At 41.4% G+C, this 14,660-nt stretch overlaps 1 protein-coding gene across 1 annotated transcript in view; it reads left to right on the top strand.

The window, feature by feature from the left end:
• gpr153 (G protein-coupled receptor 153) overlaps positions 1–10,488 on the top strand; it is a gene marked incomplete at both ends in the record, with an annotated part of 48,763 nt that extends 38,275 nt beyond the window's left edge. The window contains 3 exons of the mRNA XM_080534348.1: positions 3,678–3,867; positions 7,199–7,383; positions 9,670–10,488. Of these exons, the coding sequence (XP_080390474.1) occupies positions 3,678–3,867; positions 7,199–7,383; positions 9,670–10,488 (1,194 nt within the window). The remainder of the gene's footprint in view (positions 1–3,677; positions 3,868–7,198; positions 7,384–9,669) is intronic.
• Between the last annotated feature and the right edge of the window lie 4,172 nt (positions 10,489–14,660).

The following is a 14,660-nucleotide window of genomic DNA, read 5'->3' as shown; positions in this document are numbered from 1 at the left end:
TCCACTCTTGCTCTTGTGCCTGTTCCTCGCTTCTGTCTTGTCTGGGACTTTAAGCTGTTTGCTTCATAGCAGTCCCACACCACATCCACTCTGTCAACACTTTCCAAGTAAGGTGCAACAACTGAAATACCTACATTCATAGCCTAATAGACAATTCTGGACCTAGAGAACTATAGTAAATAAATTGTTACATGAAATATATTATGAAAATTGAATATGCATATTCTCAGATAGGCTACTGCGATTTCATTTGAATCATTCTCACAACGTCACTGATTTCACCACTAACTATTCACCAGAACGTTTTATGATGTTGTGTATGGTATCATTGTAATCATTGACCTTCAAAACATGGGGGTAGACATCATTTGTTCAGTGTTATCATGTTTGGTTAAGGAGATATTAAGCAAAATACATTATTCGGTTATGGCGGAAAGGAAAATGGCCACCATGGCCACTAGGAGGAGTTTTTGCGAGGGCTCCACGTCTGAAAATGTTCAGGACCCCAAACTGTACAAGTGTACCACGTTTTGTGCTTTTATGAAAAAGTGAACTATTTTTTCACATAATTACCCGGACTATAAGTCACTTTGGATAAAGGCGTCTGCTGAATGCCAGAAATGTAAATGTAATAATAATAATAATTCATTACATTTATATAGCGCTTTTCCGAGGCTCAAAGACGCTGACAATATAGGGGATATGGGAAACACAAAAACAACAAGTAACATGGAACACAGAGTCAGCGAACGGGGAGGGGGGGGGGGGTGGTGGTGGTGGGGACAGGGGAGGTGGTTAGGGGTAGGGGGGGCTGTATGCATATCAGGGGGGTGGCAGGGTTAGGGGAGATGGGTAGGGGTAGGGGAGGTTGTATGGGTGTCAAGGGGGGGGGGGGGGGGCGGGGGCGCCGGGATGGGGGAGATGGCTAGGGGTAGGGGAGGCTTTAGGCATGGGAGGTTTTTCAACAGGTAGGTTTTGAGGTGGGATTTAAAAGTGAGAAGTGAGGGTGAGTCTCTGAGTGGTTGGGGGAGAGAGTAATGTAAATGTAGCTAGTAAGCTTTGGCACGCACTGGCACCACTGTCGAACAGCAGCTAATGTAATCGGATCAGTCCCGGAGGTGCACATAAGGCAGTCTGCGAACCAAACAAAATCCAAATATTTGAAAAATGTCCAAAACTATTTGAACCCAGGTCTGGCGTACTGTGTATAACCTAATGAAGATGTATATTAGTGTAGAGAGTTATCTGATTGACTTCATCAAGTGGCTTATTGGTGTTATCCTCCAAGCTGCTGGTGTGGAAATCAAGGGAGGTGACCTTCTGTCTAGATAATGAGGTGGATTAATCAACTTGATTAAAGTGTCAGGGCCCAATGTAAACGAGGGCAGGGTTAGGCCCTGTAGAACACTTAGTGCTAATGCTCGGGGTATTCACAGAAGACAGACACACTGCTTTGCCAGTCAGATAAGTATCAGGGGGTAGTGGTGGTCTAGTGGATAGTGAGTTGGACTTGTGATCGGAAGGTTGTGAGTTCAAATCCCGCCTGAAGCCACACCACTACTAGTGTGCCCTTGGGTAAGGCACTTAGCCCTCAGTTACACCAGGGGGAATGTCCCTGTAATTCGTAATTGTAAGTCGCTTTGGATAAAAGCGTCTGCTAAATGGCAAAATTAAAATTAAAATTAATTTAAAAATTAATAATCACTGCTACATTGCTTTTATTTAGTAGAAAATACACAATTTGAGTGATGACCTTACAACAAATAGTGTGCATAGCTCATTACAAGTGTGTCAGATCTACAGTATACAGACCTCAAAAGTAGTCGAACAACAAGACCAGGGGGAAAGAAAAGGAAGACTTTGTACATTGCGACACATCTTCCCAAGTGTGTCTTAATGAACTTCCCACACCTGCCTGAGGCCACTGGGTGGGCACAAGTTCTCTACCTTTCCTTGAGATAAGCTCAGGTTCCTTCCAAAACGTTCCAGTAATAAGTGTATATGGACAAGTTGTTTGCCTAGTGTTCCTCTACTGCATTTTTGGGGTTTCATTGATTCCAGCCCACGGCTGTTGAGTCAACACACAGTGTTCCTTCTCACAGAGTAGCCTGACTAATAGTCAGTAATAGTTGTATGTGCTCTCTTTGACTAGCTTGACTCTCAAATGTCGTTTTCTGTATCACTTTTCACTATAGCAGGTGTGCCCAAACCCTACTCCTGGAGAGCTAGCGGGTTTTCACTCCAACCCTAACCTAACGCACCTGATTCCAGGAGGAGGGGTAGACACCCCTGGGCTGCCTTTGAATACTTTAGAAGATGCTGCTTTTTTCTATTACCGTGGGACTATTCCTTGACCTTCTTTGAAAACGTCAAAAGGTTCAAGGTAAGGATTAGGGAAAAAGCAGCTCTGAATGAACCTGATTATATCCTTGTTCACTCCGATGTCTTGCGGAGCAACATTTTTCGGGATGTATTAATTCACCAAACGTACTAATGACAACACAGTAATAGGACAGTGAACATTTGCCTTCTTTTTTCTCCACACTTCACTCTTGCCGTCACACTGGTACATGTTAATGTACTTTGTTATCTTATTTGTCATCTGTCCTCAATACCTTTTTCCAGAACCAAGTACCTTTTAGGTACTTTTTTAGAAAACAGTAACCTGGCCATCCTGTTTTTGTGGCTAACTAGTGGTTTGCACCTGGCAGTGAAGCATTCTGACACATTCACGCCTACCTCCTGGAGAGTGTTTCTGATCTGAGGGACAGTTGTTTTGAGGGTTTTCTTAGGCTAATCATTGTGAGCATTCTTCAGTCACATCAGCCTCATTCGCCTCCACTGGCTTCCGGACAAGTCCCGCATCACATACAAAATCCTCCTTTGCACCCACAAATCCCTCCACGCCTGTGCCCCCCAGTACCTAACTGACCTTCTCTGCCAACATACCCATCCCGGAACCTGCGGTCTTCAGACATGGGTCTGTTTTCCACCCCCGCACAAACCTACGGACCTTCGGGGACAGAGCCTTCAGTGTGGCAGCACCCACCCTTTGGAACTCTCTCCCCACAGTGATCCGCAATGCCCCTACCCTGGACACCTTTAAATCAGCCCTCAAAACTCACCAAGGCCCTTGGCCCCTAGTTTAGTTTTGTCGCTGTCTCTGTTTTTTTCCGTTCTGTCTGTCTGACTTTCTGTTTGTAAAATCTGTAAAGCATCCTTGCGTTTGTGAAAGGCGCTATATAAAACCAATATATTACTGTAGGTGTTTTCCTTGGCGTACCAGGCCGTTTGCAATTTCTGAGCCCACCAGTGCTTTCTTTCCTTTTAATAATGTTCCAAACTGTTGATTTTGGTAAGTTCAAGGTTTAGGTTATGTTTGATAGATTGTTTTGATATTTCAGCCTCATAATGGCTTCTCTCACTTTCATTGATGGCTCTTTGGTCCTCATGTTGACAGATACCAATAGTAGACTCCAAAGGCAAACATGAAGACTAGAATCAATACAAGACATTGAGAGCTCTCTTATGACTGCACAAATGATGTGATGGAACACACCAATCGAACCGGAAATACCTGTCAATCCAATTGTCCTAGGTAGCCTAGGTCTCAACATCTCAACACGCCCACTTGGGTCCAAATAACCCATGCTGTGTAACCCCCGCCCCCCTCTCAGGTGGTGAGCTTTGCCAGTCTGAAGTACGACCGCTCCTACAACTGGATGGTGCTGTGTGTCCTGTGGTGCTCCATCGCCCAGTCCATCCTGCTGCCCATGTTCCTGTGGGCATGCGACCGCTACCGTGCTGACGTGCGCATGGTCTGGGAGAAGTGTGTGGCCATCATGTCCAACGACGACGTGGACGAAGGTAAGCTCCCGTCTCCTTCTCCCTTTGTCCCTCTCGTGGGTTGAAACTTAAATGTCTTTCCTTGGTTCCTTGCGTCATCTCTCCTCACCTCCCTCTCAAAACTCATTGGTGGAGACACAAGGTCTAATAAGGGGGGACCCTAGGTATGACACAAAACCCCATATCCAAGGAAATGGGCTTGTCTGAGCTGGCGACTGAATCCAACCCTGAGTGCCTGAGTGCCTTTACCTAGATGTGAAAGTATCCATGTACTCTCCATCATTGTAGAGTTCCAGGAACCCCAGAATCTCTTAAAGGCAGCTTGATATCCACGTCGAACCCGAACCACAATAGAAAACTCCAAACATGGAGCATCTGAACAGGTGCAGGCCCTCATGATTGAATTAAGTTGCCAGCTCCAGCAAGCGGATGTGACGAAACTCCATCTCCTTATTAAACAATCACCTCCAATGAGTTTTGCGAAGGTGGCAAGGATAGAGTACACAAGGAATCAAGGAAAGACGTTGGTGATAACTAACCGAGATGAGGGAGGAGTGGAGGTTCCAGGGATGCGGGAGAGTAGAGGGGTAGTCAGGGTAGGGCACAAGTTAGAGCACAGGTTAGAACCCTGGCCCTGGATAGCTGACTCAGGCCTTGGTCTCTGGCTAGTGCTGTTTGGCTCTGGCCTTGGGTTTATTGGTAAAAGTGAATTGAGAGTAAATTGGATTTGAGAGTCATGGCGTCAGGATGCCCCTCGACTGACCAGGGATTCCTGAAGTCCTGGATCTGATCAGTCTGGGGGTAGCCACGTTTTCTCATAATCTGCCCAAGTTCATGAATTGAGCTTCTCAATATGCTGGTGAAGTCGAATGTCACTGGAGACACCCAAAAAGGCTGTAATACTGACATGATAATGCAGATATTTGGCTGTCAGACTTGATCCCACCGTAATAAAATGTACTAGTGCTCATTATTTCGCTTTCCCAATCATCACAGGAACAGAGATTGTGTGAAAGATTCTTCAAGTTAGAAGGTTTATTTAGTCAAATGTTGAGCTATATTAGTGACTGGTCACTTAACAATATCAAATAAAAATAATGTGTGTCTCAAGAGAGACCTATTCCATTGAGCTTACTTATACTGCATCTAAAAAGTGAATGATGTGCTCTGCTACAAAAAAACATGTGTGGATACTGCTGTAAAAGCACATACTTCCCCTACAGCATTTTACTTTTGTTTCACTTGAACACATTCAATCTTCCTTTAGAATAACCAGACAATAGAAGGAGCTGAAATTAATAGAAAGAACTTATGAATATTATAATCCAATCCAACAGGAATTGGAACTAGCGATAAAAGCACTGCAAACTAAGCATGATGGTCATATTTCCTTCTAGTCATATTGGGCCCAATCTTGAATTGAGATATTTATTGATTTATGATTGACACAATAATCTAATCAAATCGATATTCGTGCCTTTCCCAAGTTTGGTCTCAGCCCAAAATCAGTACAGGAATATAAAGAGACACTGTTGTACTCAGCCAACAATGGAGCATTACAATTAGATTACAAGTGCCTTTTGAACTGACTACTACTTTCTGGGTTGGCGGTAACTAAGCTATCACACCAATAAGCAATGATCTTAATTGCAGAGTGATCCAATAAGATCCAATAAGAAAAAAATTCACAAGTTTTGGTCACATGATATTCATATAATAGGCCCTACCTTATGATGGATTAAAGCAGTTATCAGCGATTTCCAAATCCACCACAACACACAACATTATTTTGGAAGTTGAGGGGTTGGGCTGGTCGTGGACTAAGATACAGTATACTATATAAGATACAGTATACTCATTATAACAGGATACAACCTTATCTATCTGTAGTCATCAATGGGCAAGTCATTTCTCTAGCAAATGTGTTCATAACTCCTCAATTGTGACAGCATTCTGTGTTGCTGAGATAGTAAAATAGTCATTTATCCCAACCCTGACAAGCAGTGGCAGTGGTGATTTATTGAGAATTCAAAGATCATCTGTTCAGTGAGCATTTTCCTGCTGTTAACAACTGTCTGAGAGAGAAATATGTTATTTTAAAAACCTTGGACATCTGCAGCTAGCTTGTTTCAGCTCGCAATCTTCTAGTCTTGCTTCACCACCATACCCTCTCAGCAGCAGAATCAAATAGCATGCACAGAAAAAAAGGCTTTGTTGTGGTTTGAACATGCTGTTGTTGTAATTTATGAAGTGGCCACTTGAGGCATATTAGGATCGCTGATAGCTACTTCAAGTTAACTTGGACCAGAGGACAATTCTAGTACATTGGTGTGATATAATGAAACCATTTGATACTATAAATAAAAATAAGAAATATCAATGTTAAAAATATATGCAGATTGAAAATACCCTGTGCAATGAAATTGTTTAAACTCAACCTGATACCCTTTTCTCCCCTTTTTCTAACCCCCCAAACCCTTTGATACCCTCCTTTCCTATACATGGATCGCTGTTGATTGTTTAGCATTAGTCAAAAATCGATATAGCATAGGACAGTATATTTCTGTGTGATTTTAATGTTGTCAGTTCTCTGCTTCTTTTCAGAAGGCTTGCCTTGTATAACACAGCTCAGTTGTATGTATAAGGGTTGTTTTCCTGTTTCCAAAGCTACTGACCTGCATGCTAAGCTGCCTGTGCTAATAGCTAATCTCATCCTCCATCCTACTGGCCTATTTGCTTTAAGATCAGCATTTTACACACATCTCCAATTGATCTCCAATTTGATCTCTAATTAATATCTAATGGATCTCTTGTCCAATATATCCTCCAATATAAGATTTGCCTTAAAATCTGCATTTTACACCCATCCTCATCCATCTCTAATTTATCTCAAATTGATCTCTAATTTAATGGAATACAATATATTTTTTATCACATATTCATTTGACAATTTTTATGTCAAATGATTACTCTTGAATTATTGCTATGATTTGCTGTATAAGATTCCCACCAAGTCCTGGTGTTTTAAATATTCATAATGTAATTTCTGGACAGGGTCTCTTAGACATTTAGAAGCAGTTTTTTCTTCTATTCGATAGTTACTTGCCCATGGTCATGAATTTCAGTAAATAAATCCGCCCCTCCCCCCAAATGCACCCCTTAAACTAAGTGACTATACATTTTTTTATCCTTATAACTTTCCACATTTTGCCACACAAGTAGACCCACACAAACAAAACAAGAGAAAGATTGAACTTGTCTCTCTTATCTATTCGTCTGTCTGTCTGTCCTGTCTCTGTATTTGAGTACGTTGGTCTTTAATCCTGACACGTATGCTTTTCTGCGTTTGCAGAAAACAGCCAAGATGGAGGAATTCATGCCGACTTAATATATGACAGACCGTATGACTATAGCTCCGCGGCTGAACTCATGACGGTAGACCGTATTGCCAAGTACGAATTCTCAACCTTAGAAAGGGGGGGCCCACAAGGGTATCCATTGAGGGAACTACAGGAAGATAAAATGCAGTATTTGCAGGTATATTTCTATTGGTTGTTGTTTTTTTTACTTCATTAATTGATCTATTTTCAGTGACAGACTATGTGCATGGTGAAATGACCCTTTAGACCTATTATACAGTATCTCGTCTTGTTTAATCTTGCTAGAATAATTTTACATTTATTTGAACGGTAATATTTTATACATTCAGACATTAAAAAAATGGGCAAATATGACCATCAGTAGTTTTCACTTTCATTTACAATTAACTTTTTTGGAGATATCTCTAATGCTGTGGGTCTTACTTTAACATACAAATTCAATAACAGTATGAACAGGTGCTAAGACTAACATAAGACTAACACTGACAATCATTGAACTATCATTGACTGAAACATAATGCTAAACCTATGCAAATGCTTACTAATGCTTTTATTTTTTACAAAAAACAATCTCTTCCTTAAAGGAGTCATGTTGGATTCAACATCTACCCAAGCCAGTCAGTTGTAGAGCTGTGAAATGCTTCTCTTTAACCTATTAACCCTAACACTTGTCTCCCAACATGCAGTCTTCAAGGGCTAACGGTCATCCAAACCACGGCAAAGTCACCTATTTGTCTGACACTGACATAGGTGAACATTATAGTGAATTTCTTAAAGCTGCACATAAATGGGCCTTGTTATCTTAAACCTCTCTTCTTGCCATCGGTGTAGGTCATTTGTTGACGGTTTGAAAGTTTGAGGTAAGAAATGTATGTGACATGTTATGCATATGAACTATACAACTAACAACATTTCAGATTCACAAGAATAACTACTCTTCCAAAATGTACCGTTAACAGTTCTGAAAGATGAAAAAGACATGATGTAGTCATTGCCGATGGACTTGCTCTTGAAGGCTGGATGTGGAGACGGTAACCTAAGACCGAACATGCCCTTACCTGACACAACCCAGACTTAAGGTCACCCCTGCAAGAAACCATACCACTGTGTCATCTTTGTCCCATTCTATTGGTTGTAAAACAATGACCCAATTAGGCTCTCAATGACCCAATATAGCTCTAATATAGCAAGAAAGTACCGTATGGAAGGTGCAGCCTTTCGATTTACCAAGAAAGTATTGATTCTCCATGATAACTAGTTCATGGTAGCTGGATCTACATTACTGCAACAGCAAAACTGGCACAATGTAGTTCAGCATCTTGGACTAAATATCAGCATAAATGCATGAAATAGAAAAGATATGATAGCCTGCCCTATAGATTGAAATGATCTTATGTCTATCCTATGTCTATATTTCATCCTGATAAATTATATTTACACTCATTCTACTTTTCCTCTTATGATATCAAGCCGATTTGAGCAGTTAGTGAAACAGAGATGTATACAGTAGCATCATTTCACCACATTGCTTTGTCAATCCATTGACATTGGTTTGTGTAACACATTTAACTGTATGGATTAAGACCAGTAGTCTGTGGATCAGGATGATATTGATTAATGTATGAATTAAACAGATGCATTTATTTGTATAATTGAACGCATGCAAACTATGGTATCACAACAGAAAGGCATAATACGGCTACTGTTTGGGTTAGAGCTACAATTTGACAATACAATTCAACAATTCAATTATAATCAATAGCAAGTAATGCCTCCATTTAAGAACTGCTGTTGCATTTCTCAAGTGGCGTAATTATTAAATTAAGCCTTTTTCATTGTCATGTTGATGTTGCATCCAGTTTGGACGCTCCCACCCTCCCTCGCCATTCCTCATTCTCAGTAATACTAATGCTTTGCTGCCCCCTGCTGTTCAATCCTCATACTCAACGCTACTGTATCAGTCTGCTGTCTCATTTCTGCATATACTAAAAGCCACCACAAGGAGGCACTCTGATATTGGTTGTGTGCTTAATACATCATTGACAAACTCTCATACTAAAAGCTGACGTCTCTCTTGCATAGTTCTCAGAACAATGTGGAATGTGAGTATCAATTTGGGGAGTTTTATGCCATAATTCAACAATTAAGATGTGGCTAGTGCAATAATAAGTCGATATCAAACAAACATTTTAATGGCTTAATTTACCTTAAAGGAGTTTCCATTGACTCCTGTTTGAATGAAGAATAAGAAAATATTTTAATCAATAGCTTAGTTTAGAGAATAATCCTCAACACCTTGAATGTCAGACTGTGCATTAGTTTTAGGCCTACCTATACAAATATTGACTAAATGTTTTGCTGTTGATGCAGAACTCATTGCATATCTTCCAGGCCTAACAGATCCACCTGTGCTGAAGGTCGTTTCCTCTGTGTTTTGCACCAGGTGCCCCCTACAAGAAGATACTCCCACGACGAAACCGACATGTGGACCAGCGGCCAGATCCCCTCCTACCTGCACCGCTGGGGCTCCACCGAGGACATCATGGGGACGCCCCACTACAGTTCCAGCTTGCCACGCCACGAGAGGCGCAGGAGCAGCCTGGTCTCCTACCACGAGGAGAACCACCCGCACCGCAAGCGCCGGCGCTCCGAGGATAGCGTGCACTCGCTCAAACAGCTGCCCCGGGTCGGCGGAGGAGGCGAACGCTACGAGGACGACTTCAAATGTTTCAGCCGCGACGAGGTCATCAACTTCATCGACGAGACGCCGCTGCCCAGCCCGATGAAGAGCCCGAGGCGCGCGTCCACCATCTCGCTCATCCCGGATGTTTACGAGCAGCATATTATCATGTACCCGCATTTCCCGCTTACTGACTTTGAGCGTGAGCCCCAGGCCCTGCGGCGCCTCTCGGAGCACGGCCGGGGCAGCAGCAGGACGCCAGACGGCACGCCCAGGAGGGACAGGACCGGAGGAGGAGGAGGAGGAGAAAGCTCCGGGGCCTGTTCCTCCTCAGGTAAAGGCTGCCGCGAGCACCGACGTGAGGCGAAGCGTCAAGCTGAACTGGTGCCACCGGGGCAGAGCCAGAGGACTGGGGACCCGTCCTCTCACAGGGCCGGCAGGACAGGCCTCGGGGCCGGGGGCCACAGGCACCTGACTAAGGCAGAGAGTAAAGGAAGCACAAATAGTTTTCTAAGTTCACCTTCTGCATCATCCTCAGGATATATCACATTTCACTCAGATTCCATTGGGTCCACCACCTAAACAGAGTGGAGGAATTATTAATATGAATAATAATACTATTCATAATAATAATAATTATTATTATTATTATTATTATCACTGTATCATGGTACAGGGGTAGTGGAAAGATGGCATACTGGTATATTGATATTTTTTATTGTACCGCTATACTCTATTTTACTGTACACCACTATACTCCCAAAGCTATAGGTATACTTGTACTCAGATATTATTGACCCTGGAGCTTTGAACACATTTCATGAGTAGTCTACACTTGAAAAAGGTTGTGCAATTTCTGGAATACAAAAGCTCCACAAAAATATAGGGACTCAATCTAATTGCTTTTTACAGCACCAACACAAACATCTCTTAAGTCTAATGCATATTCCACTCCTGGTTTTTTGATGTTTTGTCTCGTTTTCTATCAAATGTAGAAGGAATTGGAGACATTGGTATTTTGTTACTTTTTTCAAAATCTCAAATATTGTAAATGTTTTTATCTAAATGGGTGTGTGTTTTATCTTATGGATGCATGTCTTTCAAATCACAATCCCAGAGACATTTGTAAAGAGATGTGGAACTAGAGGCCAAAACTGCCATTGACTTGATTTTGATCACAACAAAAACGGAGGAAAGATAATTCTTTGATTATGAATCACTTTAAAATGCAGGCCTACTAGACATTGTTATTCGTTCTGACGCCCTCTGGTTGTGTAGATTATAGCAATTGTCTTACTGCAATGTATACAACTTGTACACTGTTGTGTAAGATGAATTTAAATTATAATGAAGGCCCTTTAACACTAGGAAAGTTGGTGTTTGGAGTGGATTGATAAATCTTGTACATATGAAAGTTGTCGGTACATTGGATATATGGTTTGGTGTGCTCCTGTTTCTTTAACTGAGGAGTTTTACCGGATCGTTTCCTCATTTCCTCTTATAAATACTGTTTCTAGATATTTATGATTACAGATCTGTACGAGTTGTCACGACACACGTCCGTTAGCCATAGCGGTAGCTTAGTCTCACTAGGCTGTTGGTCTGTCCCTACATGGCCCTCTGCCAGGTCTGTTAGGATGCAGGACCAGGACCAGGGGCTCATCTCAATAGTCTCAGATAAGCTTCTCCTCTCCTTCATCTGCACATAGCAAAGCACAGATTGTTGTAAAGTAACATCACAGAAGCCTTACTTTCAATCTTCTGACAGTTTAGGCCTTTGGAGCTTCTGACAGCTGTCCGGTGCTCTCAGATATGTTCTGATGAGGACATGAGATGTAGATGTACCTAATACTATTGAGCTGTATCCCCTTCCTTCTTTTTTTAAAGCATTTGTGTCATTTTGGCCAGAATCCACTTCATATCATGTGTGCAGGGCTCCCTTGTAGAGACCATGGTCTCAACGTGACCCGCTGGTTCAATGAAAGTTAAGTCAAAATATCCATGTGCGTACAATTTAAAGATCTTTCTATGGTTTGGCCCTTCCCTGTATCTTAATAGTCTGACATAGCATTGTCCTCTCCTTCATTATCTACTGACCTGAATGCACTAGAAAACGAAATGCCCATAGTATTTTCTCTGTCAACAAGTTAAGGGCATCACTTTTTTCACTATCCAACAACTGATTCTCAGTTTAATTGCGGCCTGAATTGACCTATTCATTGGCAGTTCTAATATTAAAGCATAGGCCTTTTGTTTTTAAGAACGATAACGTCTAAATGAATGTATTTACACAAGTTTCCTGCTTGCAAATACAGTAATTAAATAATTATAATAATTGCAACTTGAAACATACCCTGATAAAGTCTTTGATAGCCTTATGTTGTGGAAGAATTCATTTTGTGCTAATGTCATAACCAATGATACACTTTTCTCATTCTCACGTGTTTTGCAAACATTAACTCATCTGTTGACACTGACAGAATAAGTCCAGGTTTTTATTGATATAGCCTATGATGTAGTGCACCTCTCACTCCTTGCCCTATATTTAATAGCATATGTGAACACCTTTCTTTGAAAATAGTATAGTTTTTATATTATTTTTTCGAGATTTGACACGTCATTGACATTATTGGGATTTTCATTTTATTCCGTGTTTACAGTATGTATCAGAATCGAATTTTGTAACATATCCTTCTCTGTTGAAACGTTTAAGACTGTCAAACTTATGAACAATGTTTGGTGTTTTTTGTTGCTCAGATGATGGTTTTCTTAAAGCATATAGAACTATTTCGAATTAAAATGGCATTGAAAAACACTTCATTCGTTTTAAAAAGTTGAAAGTGTGTTTAGCGTTTGTATTTTAAAAAAAGGGTGATATTTTCCCGGTGATGTATTGGGTTTCGGGGTGTGCATCAACCATCTGAGAGTTTGATTCACGACTCAGTTTTATTGATGTTCACTCTTTTTTTTTCTTTTTTTTTTTGATAATTCGAGATATGATTCTGTAAGGACCAGAGAAAATAAAGCAGATGTTTCGAGATCAATTCTTGTTGTGATGCATTTCTTCTTCTGTACCTTGTGATACCCTTATAGCCCTAAATAAACCGTGGAAGAATATCAGAGGTTTAATTTAAATGTGCACCATCTGTTGCACAGGGAGTCAGGAATAGTCAATTATCACCATCATAAATCTAGAACTCCAATCCAAAGGTGTGGGTTATTCAGGCTATACGATGAAGCAGGTTGCGTCGCTACCCCACAAACGACATTGCCAGTGCCACAGTGTAAGGACGCTCGGCCAAGAACACCATTCTCCAGGTTCTGAATAAGTATCACTCGAACACAATTTGCACAATCATTATTTTTACGCAGGTGTTTAAAAAAAAGTTTAACGCCTGACTCTGCAGATCCAGTGATGCCTATAGCCCTTCGCAAGGCTTTGTCTCCTCTCCGCGGAGAATGACCGCACTTTGTTCACATGTTACCCGCAGCCAGTGAGCCTGGACACGGCTCTTTATCCCGACTCTAAGGGAAATTCCACGGTGTGGTGGAGGTCTAGCCCGGCAGCGACCCGGGTCTCATGGTTAATACACCCATTGTAAAAAAATTATACGCCTAATTATGAGACATTTTCGTTGTTAGTCGAGCATTTACCAAACCTCAGTATTATAATAGTGATAGTGATTAAAGGTTGTATTAGATAAAAACACCGTTTAGTCATCTAGTCTACATAATCATTATTGTTAGACTTATGTATGTTGCCATTTATTTTCGGTTTCTTTTTGTGTGTAGAGTTATTCATGATTAGGTGATCTTATATAAATTTGAGACAGCTTTGACTTAGAACGTTTGCTATTCTACACACAATCATCAGTTGTTTTTTTCCCCCCAAAAGAAACGCTATAGTGGCAACTTTACACCATGCCTCATCGTGGTCTTTTGCTGCATGTTACACCTGAAAACTCATGCTGTCAAACTAGTTGCACGATTCTGTCTTGTCCACTGATCTTGAAAGACTCAGTGGACACGGGACCTGCTTATTCGAAGCGCAGTATATACACGTCTGCGTCTTAAGAGCGCTTGACTGGACACAGTCTAATGCAAATACTATCTTCCCTCCCTTTCTTAGGTTTTCAGCTCTAATGCACCACCATTATGGTGCAAACCAAACTAGGTTACTTAAACAACACTGAGACGAGTTCATAGAAATTCTTAAAAGTGTCAGGGCATTCAGTGAGCACGTCACGTGTCTTTTGCTATTCTTCAATAAAACAAACTTAACGGCTCCGGCAGGTTTCGTATATCGCTTCACTAAAGGGCAGCATCGTTTTGGAAGTAGGAGGCCAAATGGGCCCAGCCCAGGTATTACAACAGGCCTGGTCATATTGAAAATGACTCGCCGGGAGTGCGTTGGGTATTTTACATATTCATATGATTTGTATAGAGGTCCACACTTAATATTAAATTCATATTAAACTAAGACTATCAGAGGCATCATATTTGTATTTTCTATTTAAACGTGTAGACCATGGGCTTTGTCCGGATTTTGCGCAAACAACACAAACAACCAATCGTTGTCTTTTTATTCTTCTATTGTCACATTAGTCGAGAGGCACCCTCTTCCTCTGAGATACCAGGCCCTTTCAACGTCCCCAGCACGCAACTGGCCGTCAATACCGTCTGAAAGAGTAGTGGGCGTTTCAGCGATTCTCCTCGCTGCAAGGTGCCATCCTTTCCAACGCTGGTCCACTTGA

Source organism: Nansenia antarctica (genome assembly GCF_963989245.1).
Source record: "Nansenia antarctica genome assembly, chromosome: 6".
Taxonomy (NCBI): Eukaryota; Metazoa; Chordata; class Actinopteri; order Argentiniformes; family Microstomatidae; genus Nansenia; species Nansenia antarctica.
Note: the sequence above shows the minus strand (reverse complement) of the source record. Positions and strands in the feature narration are given on the sequence as shown.